Below are 12,872 nucleotides of genomic sequence, written 5' to 3' on the forward strand. Positions count from 1 at the left end.
AAACTTTAAAATATTCATGTCAGGAAAAAAGCTCATGCTGCATTCCCAGCCCAGCTCAGGGTACTATCTCTGGAAGCAGCAAAGAACCATCATGAATAAAGTTGACAAAAGTGGAGGCTGATAAACTAACATGGGGAGGCTGAGCATGATGAACTAATAGGCAGCAGCTAAATTACTGACAAGTGTACACTGCAGCCCCGAAAATGTGGCCAGTGCAAGGGGGCATCTGGCTACTTGTGTATACAGCTTTCTTCTCCACCAAACTAGAACAAAATGGCCAGAGTCTCACTCCAAAACAAAGTAAAACAGGCAGGAGGTTGAACCCTTCAGGCCTACATTCAAATGCAGCTCACTATCCCTAATGGCCCCTTCTGCAAGAAGACCTCTGGAGCCCCATGGCACAGAGCCCCTGTGCGCAGCTCAGTGGGATGACCTGGCAGTGTGTGGGCAGAGATCGAGCCCGCTGCAAACAGGCAAGGTCTTCCTCTTAAACTCCCTTAGCTCATTTCCACTTTCCCAGGAGACGTTGTTGCTCCAGGGAAAGATGTTTCTCTTTTTATCTTCCCAGTCACAGACTGTCTGAAAATTCCACAAGTCCTCACTGCAGCTTTGGTCCTCAAATCTGAAACATACAGAGAGACACTTCCCTAAGGCTGGAGTTAAGTCGTATGTGGGGATATTGAAAGAATAAAGTGCCTACAAAAGCATGGGTGAAGGAAGAAACCACCACCCTTGGTAGGTGACAGGAAGTAGATTATGGCAACAATTTGACATATCTTCTCTCCTTTACCCAGGCTCAAATCCTTGAAAACCAAGTATCTGTCCAACATCTGAATACCAATTCTTCCATGTTTCATCACTCTTAAGAGGTTCTCTCTGTCTGCATTTCTACCCCACTGACTTCCTTGATATGCCACATATCAAAGACCATGGGAACAGATATTAAACAGCATTACAGTGCAGAAACTTAATGGGGATGGGCTGTCCAGCTTGCCTTGGCAGATTTAAAAACAGCTGTATGTCTCCAGCAGCTTGAATTCCAGCAGAAAAGCTCAGGGAGGGAGGTAGCTGGGAATGAAATTATGTTTACACATCACCAGTCTCCACCGAAGTCCTGGCTGAGCATTACCATCCCCGGTCAGGGGGACACTGTCAGGTCTGATCATGTTGACACTGTCCTTTTAATGAATCCTTGGGAACAAGGGCTCAGCACCTGAGCAATCACCAGGCAGCCTGCATGGCTGCAAGCCCAGATCTACTGCTCCTACCAAAATCCCTAATGAGAGAAAGATGCTGCCATGGCTGGCCCCGCGCTGTGTTTACAGACACTGTCTGGCAGCACAACACGCTCTCTACCGTTTGGCTTCCGTCGGCATGGGGGAGAGGGAGAAGGGAGGTGAGTCAGCCCTTGGCCCCCTGCTCCCAAACAGCGATTGCTAATGCAATTACCCCAGCGCGGCCAAAGCGCCGTGAGATCCCGCGGCAAACAAAGCTGAGGCTCCTTCCCTGCTGAACATCTGGGCAGCTGCTGCCACTCAAGTAAAGGCAGATGTTCTGGGCTGCCCGTGCTCCTGCCCTCCCAGCTGCCCGAGCACCACGGGCAGCCCCGCTCCTCTGGGACCGAGCAGGTACACGGGCCCAGCAGGCCCTGGCGAAGGCCCACAGAGGAGCTGCGTGGTGCAGCCCTGTTGTCCAGGGACAGGGATCACAGTGGGGGTTAGTCAGAGCTGCGGAGCTGTTGAGGATGGAGGTGACAGTTCACCTGTCTCTGGTGTGCACTGCACTGGTGCCTACCCAAACATCTCTTCCAGTGCTGTGTCAGGGAGCCCGCAATGACCGCAGCCCCCAGGGCCATACCAGGGCTGCCTGGATGAGCAGAACACTCCATACTACTTCTCTGGTAGTATATATATATATATATATATATATATATACATATACTGGTAGTATATATAGTAGAATGAAGCAGGAGGGTCCTGGCCAGGCAGTTTTGCACTGCATTAGCACCCTGCGCCTCACTGCCATTTTCGGCACACCACACCCCAGCCACACCCACCCCAGCCCTTGTGCCAAATCCATTAATTGCTTTCGTTAATAGCACTCAGATAATCTGCAGCCCTGATTCCCCACTCAGCATCAGCAATGCTCACTCACATGAGCACAGCCCCAGTCTGCCAGCTCCCAACTGCTGGGACTCTCACAGACCCATCTTTGCTCCAAGCAGGATAAGTGAGAGCCCAAGGCTCAAAACTCACACATAAATTTGCCACTACAGTGCCCTGCCCCAACAAGATCCTGCCATGGATGGACACTCATAACAATAATGAAGTAAAACCACAATTACTCAAACTTTGCTGTGCTAGCAGACAGGAAGAGCTGACCTACAGCCTGGCAGTCCCAGAGCAAGGCTGTGGCACTGCCTCCACAGACCCCATGATTTATCTCCTGCCCTGGCACAGTGCATGGGGGGTGTGTGGGGTCACAGAAGTATTCAAGCACTTTTTAGAGGTGCATCTGAGACCTGCACTGGCTGAGACTGTCATACTCACGTTTGATGCAGCGGTTTGTGCCTGGAGCTGTGGTCCATCCTGGGCAACACTGTCTGCCACAGACATTTGGCCTAAGCAGAGAGACAAAGCAGTGTGGTTAGGAGAGGGGGAAGCTGAGGTCTTGCTGCAGCCATCACCTCTGAGTCACCCACAAAATTATTTCCTGCAGCATATGATATTTCCTTCCAGATGGACCGGCAGCTGAGATCAAAACCGAAGGGACAAGGGCTGAGTTGTTTAAGTGTTTGGAAAAGAAACCCCCAAGGATTGTGAATGCTGCAGTGTGAGCGATCCCTGAGAGAGGAGCTCCCTTTTGAACTGGCATTATGCTGCATTCCTGGCACAGCACACAGCACCATTTTCCTCCTGAGAGCAATTGGAGGCCAGCAGCCAAAGATCATTAAAGATCTCATGGTTCTTCATGGTATTGGGGTGTAAATTGGGCCAAATTTCAACTTTGGTCATAGTACCTTGCCTCTGCCAATGTCCTGAGCTGCTCCAGCTCAAACAACACTTCATTCTCCACCTAACTGCTGCTGCCTGTGCCTGTTCATTGCCCAGCCCTGCCCTGGCAGGGATGGCACATCAGAAGCTGCACTCTGGGACACTCCCCAGCTTGCTCTCCCTTTGCAAGCACCCCAGTCCTGCCTTTGTGATCTGTCTCTAGTGCAGTGACCCAGGGTGCTGAGGACTCTCTGGTGCTATGAAATTTGTGTCTACCTGATGTGCATAGAGCTACACTAATTCCAAGATGCTGAAATCATTTCCATGAGTGTTGAATCCAGGATTTATCTGCAGTTACTTTTTGCACTTACATCCTTCTCACTTCTCCTTTCTTATGCGTTTTGAGGTAGGGATGAGTGTCAACATAAAGCTATCATAGACAGTGCTGGGCATCTAAAGGGTGCTCTGCAATGCCCAAGCAGGCAGCTAACGCTGCTTCCTCTGGTCACATCGTATTTAAGTGTCTATAATGAGAAGGAATAACAAGTTCCAGGGTGCTCTCCAAGAATATTAATCATCATGGAGGGAAGATTTCAGAAATAGGTAACCTTTGCATGTCGAGGTAGATGAGAAAGAACAGTTGTCAAAAGATAGAAACTTAGAAATAGCCAGAAAGCTCTGGAAATCCTCTGGAATAGAAGTGGAGAGTATGGTTTATTTCTAATGCTGGACAAGGCAGTCAGAGCTGCTGACAGAATTTACAGGAACCACAGAAACATGCATATTTGTCTTCTGGGTTGACTTTAACATGAACACAGCAGGGCGAGAGGAAGATCCTGCTCTAAACTGGCATCCTCCTGACTCCTGCATGCACATGGCCTGAGATGAGGCTCCAGAAGTGCCAGGGCTCAAGCTGTGGGGCTCACGTTTTAGGAGAGCCAAGGACAGTGGGTGGCAGGTATGCCATGGATTGCTCTGGTGCTCACAAATGAAGCTGCCTGCAGAGGTACAATTGCTCTGTATGGGAAAGGGAAGTAGTCTGAGAAGACACATCATTTAAAAGAGTTACTTAGTCCTTCAGGATCCATGTTTTATTAATCTGGGCAGATTTTTATAGGGAGAAAGCACTTAAATTCCCTTGGTGTAACTTCCTGCTAGCAGACCAAGCCAAAGTAATTCTAGCACCCACTCATATCTGCTCTGGCTGGGCAAAACCACCAATTTCCAGCATTTTGTCTGTCAAATCAAAGAGATGTATGAGTATCTTCCTTAAGACATTCTCAGAAAGCATCCATTAAAAAAACCAAAACCCATCCTTTATTTACTTTATAAGAGCTTAAAAGGCATTAAACACTTTCAAGGTGTCCTGATCAGTAAAAATAGAAAACTATTGAGCTGGAGCAGGTCTTTGGACAGTTAAGGTCCTGAGAGGGACTCTATTCCAAGCAGCAACACAAGCAGGTTTGCTTAGACTGTCACAGCTCCCATTCTTCCTTTGGCACAGGTGAAACACATCTCATAAGTCATATTCAGTCTCTTCAGTGAGCAAAGCCCTTGTCCTTTCCCACCTCAACTTATACAGAAAATCATGTTTCTTATGGGCAAAATAGCTACCTTATCCAGAGAAGCTATTAGTTCTTTGTGGGATTAATGTTTAATTTTCATCTACATCTCTCACAGGCATGCTGGAGAGAGCATGTTGCTAGCTGCTCTCAATGCCAACAACAAGCCAGAAGTCACAGGAAAAAAAGATATGAGGCTAAAATAGACAGGGGCTCAAACCTGAGCAGACAAGACCACTCCTGAAGTCATTAAACCCCTGTTGGGTTCAGCACAAATCCCTCCTTAACAGAGCCACTCTGTGTCACTGCCAGCCGCAGGTGAAGGGGTTGGTGTTGATGCCAGCACCAACCAGGGAGATGCTCCTGGAGGGAGGACAACCTGGCAGGGGTGCCCTCAGGGGCAGGGGCAAAAGGAATACCTGGATGGGAATGTTCCTTCCTACCACAAGGTCCTGGATGACAGAATGGGGACAGATGGAGGCAGGGAGGACCTCCTAGACTGGAAATGAGCAGTTGGAAGGAACAGCATGTAGGTAGTGCTGGAGAGTAGAAAAGAACCACACCACAATTATTTCCTGATGAAAGCCCAGTGAGCAGGACCCCACAGAGCACGAGGCACAGGTAAGTAAGAGTATCATCTGCAAGAAAATAAATGGCTATGGGAGCTTTGTTGCATGGACCCATTCCTGAGCACTTCTGGTTCTACTTCAAGTATTTTGTTGTCATTTGCCTGGTTTGAACACCACAGGGTTTGTACTGCCTTGCAAAGAATTCAGAATGAGTCCTATCAAATTTAAGGAGTGTGGCATGTTTACAACACTGTGGGATGGCGCTTGAGAGAGAGTGGTGACTTCCATATCCATTTGTCCTGCTGCACATGACACCACAAACACTTTAGGCAAAGATGTGGCTCAACACGAGGCCCCTGTGGGGCATGTCCAGCCTCTCCATCCAAGTCCTGCTTCTGGAGAACAAACAAGTGGCAAGGTCCCTCCAGGTCTAATGTCACCACAACGGGCCTGACTCCTGAGGAGCTACCTGCAGACACTGAGCAGCCTCCGATCACCCCTCATCACACAGGGAACAAGGACTTCCAAGGCATCGGGCAGAGCTGCCCGGCAAGAGGAGCTGCTGTGTGCCGTGACACACCGAGGCCCTGGCAGACCTAACGGTGACATAAGCCACAGCCATGATCGGAACTTTGAAGCATTCAGCGGCTGCCTGAGCAGGTTTTCTCCTGCTACCCACTGCTTGGAACAGGAAGCACAGCAGAAAGGAAATGGGAGCATGACTCACACCCTCATCCAGGGCAGCTTGGGCTGCAGGGGGACCAGAGGATGAATGGGCATGTGGAGGGGTCAGCAGCTCTCCCAGCTGGAAAGAAACTCAACAGTCAAAGCAGAAGGGAAGGCATGTCCTCACAGGGGTCTTGCAAACTGAAGTTCTACTGAACCTCATACTAGGTCACATTCCATGGGATGCCTTAATCCCAGCCCTAACACTGATGCCAAAACAAGCCTTCAGCAAACGATCAGTCTTTCCTATTTCTGTCTCCTTACCAGTGGAAGATGTTAATAATGTATTTGCCTTCCTAAGGGTCAGGTCAACTAGCACATATCCTGTGAAATGAAACATTGCTGAGAACATTCAAAGGCACTGAGACTTGATTGCTTCTAACACTGTGCTGCTACAGGGCTCATGGGCCACTTAGCACCTTCCAAAATAGTTTCCAGCCCAGCTCAGACCAAAGCAGACAGAGACCACTTCCAGTAGCCAGTTCCCCGTTTTTGAAGAGAAAGGGCATTGAATAGCTCAGACAGCTAATAGTCACAGTACCAGAGAAAACCCTAATGCACAACTCAGTGCATTTCTGGGAAAATGCAGAGTGGGGCACTGGATCCACATCTCAGTCTCTGCCTCAAGTACCAGGTACACCCTGAGGTCTCCAAAGAGCACAGGCAGCAGAAAGCAACTGCAAAACAAGCTTTTTCTTCATTCTGTGGCTAGCATGCACCATCCATGCCCAGGTATAACCCCTGGCATGATGAGCCTGGTGTACAGGAGCTCCCAGGCACTATTCACCCACCTGCTCATTTTCTGGGGCAGACAGTTCCTTGAAACTCCCCAGAGAGCTGAAGCCAGTGTCATGAAGCCTCCCTGCACCCAGAAGAACCATTCATAGCCCTGACTGAATGCACTGGCACAACCTTGGACTTGAGCAAGGGAGCTGCTGCAAGCCACTCCTTCATCCCCTCCTTTGCTGCTGCAGCCGGAGGCCACCAACAGGATCAGACTCAGGCATGCAGAGGTACCCAGGATGAGAAAAGCCTGCAAGACCTTGCAGTGCTATTTTAAACAAGACCAAGCAACCATAACAGGCACCAGGGGAAGGAAAACAAGAAAACAGTAGTAAGATCTTGGCTTTTACAGTAATGATCACATACTGTTTCTGAAGCATTCAGTAGAACACTTTTTCTCACCACTTATTTTAACAGCAATCTATGCATCATGTTTCAGCTTCACGCAGAACTCTGTGCTGCCAGGTATGCTGACTCCATTCAGACCATGTACAGCATCCTCACAGGAGGCCAGAGGGACCATTAGATCATCAGGTCTGCCTTTCTACTGAAGGAAAGTGAATTTCATCCAAATGCATATGAAATATTTGCAGTCAGACCCAGTGAAGAACATTAGCAAAAGGCTGTTGGCATCGATGAGTCACTGAAAACCCTCTGCCAAGTCCACACCAGCATTTAACTGCCTCCACTCCTGAGCAATCCTGTAAACACACTCCAGAGAGAACCTATATGCCACAAAGCCTGGGTAAATCAGGATTATACAGCCACAGATGGTGTCTACAACAGTGATTAAACGTGGACTGGGGTGTAGAATGCCCAAAAAGAAAATGGGATGGAGAAAGAATGAGTCTGGGACTCTCTGCCTGCTACCTGGGAAGCTTCAAATGCCCCTTGAAACTGTCCAGGCAGGCACCAGAAGTAGGGGCTTCCCCAGATTACTCTCCCATTACCCACCTTCCTCACCACTGTGACCCACCCTCCCAGCCACGGGGCAGAAGAACAAGAGGGGACACATCCCAAGGGACACTGACACAGAGGGAGATGCTCACAGTGTCCTCGAAGCAGGACTGGCCAGCCCAAACTAGGGATGCATCCAGCACACAAGTACAGTCATAGCTGGCATGTGTCCCTGCTACCCTACCACAGAACACTCAGGAGGAAAATCCTTCTAGTCAGGGGAGCTGGAGAAACAGGGATGTTAAGCTGAGCAGAGCAAAGCAGTGATGTTTTCAGGGCTGGATTGTTTTCTTCACTCAGTGCCAGAAGTCAGTAGTTTTCTGTGATGTTTCCTGGGATATCAAAAGTCACCTCACAGTGAGTCTTCTGGGGAAAATACTAAAACCCAGCTCTTGCAAGTCTTGAAGTTGGATGCATTCATGAAATTGTTTGTACAAGTCACACCTGCAAAAAGGTCAGACATGAGCAGGATGGCATCCGAAGAGTCCCCAGGAAAGAAACTCAATCTTGGTTAGGCAGCTATCAGACAAGGTGAGAAAATAATTATCTAGAAAAACATAGAGTGCCAATAAAAGGGTTTTTTCAGCCACAGAACTCCACAGGGCCCCTGCAGGTACCAGCAGAAAGCTCTCTGGGGAATCTGAAAAGGCAACACATGTAGGAGTTGCAATTTTTAGCCAAAATAATTGTATAAATAAATAGTACTGGGGTTTAGTGTACCTGCAAAGTTACCTGAGTAAGGGAAAATGAAGGTTGTCATACCAGAGACTAGCTGGAGTTCAGTGTAAATAGCAGAACAGAAAATATCCTACCTGGCAAAAAAATGAAACATCACAAACTGAAGTTTTTTAAGGGCCCTGAGTTTCCTGGATGAAAATGTGTCTGGGGCAGCAAGGGGTGTAAGAAGATGGATGAGGTGGAAGGACAGAGTCTCCCAGAATGGCTGGAGGCAGCAGCAGCTAGCTTTCCATGAGGAGCAACACCATGGGGTTACTCATGGACAGTTATTTCAGCTAGGCTTTCTCTTAAGCTCTGAAGTTATAGAGAAGCTTCAAAAGTGACACTTTGGACTCCAGAGCAGACAGAAAGCCATTAGAGACACTTTGAAGAACTGAAGCTCTTGGGGATTGCAGAAAGCTCTGACCCCCAGCAGATCTTCCAGTGCAGTGCAGAGGCAGAAAGTGCAGCAGAGCCTGCATATGGAACACAGCACTAGGACACAGCTCTTCCTTACTTTGAGCTTGGAGGCAATGGCACTCTCAGGTCACAGGCAAACTCTGTAAGTGCTGGACCAACCATCCCTGTTTACACCCGGGATTGAGGGATGAAAGCTGCTTGCAAAAAGGTTCAGCGCTCTTCTGAGCACAGTGTGAGCCTTGGGGCTGCCCTCATGCTCCTCACAGCAGCACAGGCCAGCTGTTGTCACCAGAGGCAGCTGCACTCTGAAAACAAACATGCTAGGTATCAGATGACTAAAATTCAACCAAACTGCTATATGATCCCAAAGCAACACTGACAACATTCCAACTGCAAAAAGGGTAAAATCTTTCTGAGCCCAAAAATGTCCAAATCTGACTGAGCAGGACTGAATCTTCCCAAGACTCCTTCTCTGGGTGGCGACAAGCCAAGATAATGAGCTGGGTAAGCTCAGAACCTGTATGCCTAGCTGTTAGTGACACTTTGTGTATCAAACATAATAGAAGTAGAGTGAACTTGGTGCTTCTGTGGATGCGTCGAAGGAAAGTGGCACAGAAGACATTTCTGTCTCTGAACTTTACAAGGAGATGAGTATGGGAGAGAGAAAACCCAGAGAAGTTCTAGTGAAGCTCTCCACCAGATGTTAGAAGACATTTCTGCCCATGTCAGAGGGCTGTAAACCCAGAGCCTGCCCCCACAATCCCCCTAGCAAGGCTCACATGAGAGCAGATACACGCAGTGCCACACGGGTTGGTCAAACTCCTGCGTGATGGTTTTGGCAGCCCTGCCCAAGTGGCAAAGGAGCTAATCAGCCACAGTAGAGCGGCGAGGGAGCTGCCGAGGCAGGGGCCCTGGGCTGAAAGTCCATCAGTCCTGCACAGAGTGCCGCTCCAGGCTCCCCTCACGATCGAGCAGCTGGCCTCACCATACGATATCCCCTCCACCTCCACAGGGCTGTAGCCAGAGACTGGAGCTGGAAGCGGCCCTGCCAGGCAAGTCATAGGAAGCCTCCTTCGGCTGAGCCAACTCAAGCCATGGGAAGCTGCGGCGTGGAGTGCTTACAAGGGGCCCATTACGGGAGGAAGGAGCCAAGAGGCCAGGTACCTGCAGCAAGAGCGGCAGCAGACAGACTCCGTCCCACAGAGCCAAGCAAGCCCCTCCAGCTCCTCCACCACCTAAACCATATTAGATCCCCCTCGGGAGTCCCCCACCCTGCATGCGTCCCGGGACGGCCGTGGGCAGCTCCAGAGCAGAGCTGTCTGCCAGCCGAGGCTCCGATCTGCCAGGAGGGCTCTGCATCCGAACAACGCGCCTGAGCCGCGCACGGCCGCGACGGGCAGCCCACGCACAGCCGGGTGACACGCCACCCTGCGCGCACACCGACACACACGCACCCACGAGTGGCTGCGAGCGGCGCGGCCGCAAGTGCGGGGCAGAGGCGCCGCAGGACAGCGAGCATCGAGCGGAGCCGCTCCGGACCCCGGGAGCGCGGGGAGCGCTGCCCCGCCATCCCGCGGGGGACGTGGCAGCGCCCGTGGGATGGAAAAGGGCGTGCAGCACGGGGCTCGGGATGGGACCCTGCCCCTCCGTCCGTGGCTCTCCAGCGCCGGGACCACCGGGGCTCAGGCTACGCACCCCCGGCAGGATCCCCCGACCGCAGCACTTACCCCGCCATCCTCCCTCTGCCGCTTGGCTCCTTCGCCCGGGGCACCACTCGCGCTTTCAGCCCGCTGCCTTGCCGCTGGCGGGAGGCGTCCTGCCTGTTCCTCTGTCCCACGCCGGGACCGAGCCCGGCATCTCCCGCTTGGCCCCGGGGCGTGGGCAGCCCGCGGTCGGGACGCTGCCTCCGGCCGTCGGCACCGCTCGGGCTCCCCGCGGCGGCCGCGGAGCCGCGATCCACGTGGAGGGCTGCGGGGAGGGGCCGTGACGGTGGAGGGGACCGGGACGCTGGGGACAGGCCGTTCGCAGTGCCCGCCGCCCCCAGGGCAGCCCCGCGGCTTCGCAGCCGCGCCGCTCCCCCGGCCCCCGGCTCTAGCCCAGCCGCCGAGTCCGGCCGGCAGCGGGCGAAGCCCAGGAGGACGGCGAAGGTGAGCGGGAGGAGGCTGGCGGCAGCGCCCCGCATGGTGTCAGCCGGTGGCGAGGGGACACGGGCGGTGTGGAGCGCTCAGAGCCCGGCTGGCATCCCCCGGCGGGCGCGGGGCAGCGGGGACCGCCGGCTCTCCGCCCCCGCTCACCGCCCCATCCCGTTCCGGGACTCCGACGGGACCTGCCGCCCACCGGGGCCGGGGGCGCAGAGAGCAGTGCTGAGGCAGGGGAGAGGGCTGCCGGGCGGCCCCCGCAGGAGGAGGAAGAGGAGAAGAGCGGCCGGCCCCACTCTCCGGGCTGCCAGCGAGATCCCGCGCTCCGCAGGCAGCTCCAAGCACCTTCGCGCCTGCCTCTGGCACTGGCAGCGCCTGGAGGGGATGGAGGGTTTTATTTTTGGAAACCTCCCCCTTTGTGTCTTTTTGATGCTGACATCCCCCCTCTCCAGAGGACACGGCTCGGCCCCCCTTCTTAGGAGAGGAGACATTCCAGCAACACCCACTTTGGCAAAGGGAAACAAACTACAACAGAGAAGCCTTAACCCCTGCCTGGCCAGGGAGACCCGGCCGCCGCCGGCCCGGCAGCCGGCGTGCAGCCTCCGCAGCCCGCCCCGACACCCGGCCCGCCGCGACCCGCCGCAGCTGGGGACGCGAAGGAAAGGCGCAGCGACCCCGGCTTTGAGAGCGCGGAGCAGAAGACACGGAGGCCGGAGGAATACCCCGCTGCCCCTCAGCATCTGGGGACTTCTGGAGATGCATCAGCACCGCTAGCCCTCTCGCTGTTCTGGATCACATCTACCTGGAGAAAGGCACGGCAATGGGAAGAGCCTTGTTGGCTATCCCACGCTGGCTGCAGAGCTCTTAGATCCTCTCAACCACATTCAGGGTCTTATAATCTTCCTTGTATAAGTTCAGGCTAGAAAAGGACCCAGCTACAAGCTCGAGGTCCTTCAACCTGAGAGATCTTTCAGGAGACATATCAGGAGCTTAGAGTAGATGTCCATCCTTCCCCCCCATCTGCCTCTGCTTGAGTACCAAGAGGTCGAGGGAGGACTTAAAATGACTGCTTTGCTTTATATGCACTGAGAAAGACTGAGAGAAGAGTAGGAGGAGGGAGAACAGGGGTACAAATCCCCTTTCAGCCACACACATCAGCTTAACCTCGTGCTCTGTCACATCTTTACAGATCTCTGCTGCTCTTGGCCATCTTGGGTAAGGAGCAAATCCTCCCACTGGAGTGCAGACACTATCCTTTATTTGGGGTGGGTTCATTCCAACCCACAGAAGCAGTGGTTACCTTAGTGGGTGACTAAAGGCCTCTTGCTGCATCTCTACATGCAAAGAGACATATTAGGGCACTGCAAATGCTCACAGGAAGGAGATACTCAGTGGGTTCTGGGCCTGGAGTGGGTCCTGTGGTGACCCTTAGTGCAGCAGCTGGATGTCTGCAGGAGAAAACAAGGAACTTTGTGTGTGCACAGAGTGATCTCCTTCAGGGCCACCTTTACATCTTCCAGCAGCTTGCAGGGTAGGGGCTCCTCCAGCCAGCTTGTGCAGCTCAGCCACTGGTTTTAAAAGGCAAATTGTCATATCAGCCCATGATTTTATCTGATTTCTTTTGTTCCTTTTGATCTGTGAGGTGATTGCAACATAGGACTACTGGCTCCTCTTCTGTGCCCACTGCTCCCCCAGCCTGTTACAGCCCTATCCCACTGATGCTCCTCTCCCTTCAGCCTCCTACTACAGGTGCTGCCTTCCCTGGTTCTCACCAAGCTGTCTGCTTTCCAACAGCTTTGTGGCCAGCTCACCCTGTTCTATCTCTCCAGCCTCCAGCAGTTGTGCTCCTAAAGTCTCTCCTATTTGAAACTAGTGGTTCTATCTCCCTTCTTCTCATTGCCCCTCGACTTTTACCCACCTCTTTCTCGGGATAGGAGCACTGCTGCCTACCCTCCAGCATGCAGAGGAGCTGGGGGAGGAGCAAAAGCACAGGGAATAAATCCCCCA

The 12,872-nt window shown here is 52.5% G+C and overlaps 1 protein-coding gene across 5 annotated transcripts in view; it reads right to left on the bottom strand.

The window, feature by feature from the left end:
• Window positions 1-11,265, bottom strand: part of LTBP2 (latent transforming growth factor beta binding protein 2) — a 71,731-nt gene extending 60,466 nt beyond the window's left edge. For 4 of the 5 annotated variants that reach the window (XM_041397779.1, XM_041397789.1, XM_041397797.1 and 1 more), the window contains exons 1-2: window positions 10,455-11,263; window positions 2,550-2,620 (exon numbers count right to left, since the gene is read on the bottom strand). In XM_041397779.1, coding sequence (XP_041253713.1) covers window positions 2,550-2,620; window positions 10,455-10,909 — 526 coding nt within the window. In that variant the 5' untranslated portion in view covers window positions 10,910-11,263. Of the gene's footprint in view, window positions 1-2,549; window positions 2,621-10,454 lie in introns of all 5 variants that reach the window. The other variant, XM_041397806.1, reaches the window with a different exon arrangement.
• Between the last annotated feature and the right edge of the window lie 1,607 nt (window positions 11,266-12,872).

Source organism: Onychostruthus taczanowskii, unplaced genomic scaffold, assembly GCF_017590055.1.
Source record: "Onychostruthus taczanowskii isolate IOZ18803 unplaced genomic scaffold, ASM1759005v1 scaffold1, whole genome shotgun sequence".
NCBI lineage: Eukaryota > Metazoa > Chordata > Aves > Passeriformes > Passeridae > Onychostruthus > Onychostruthus taczanowskii.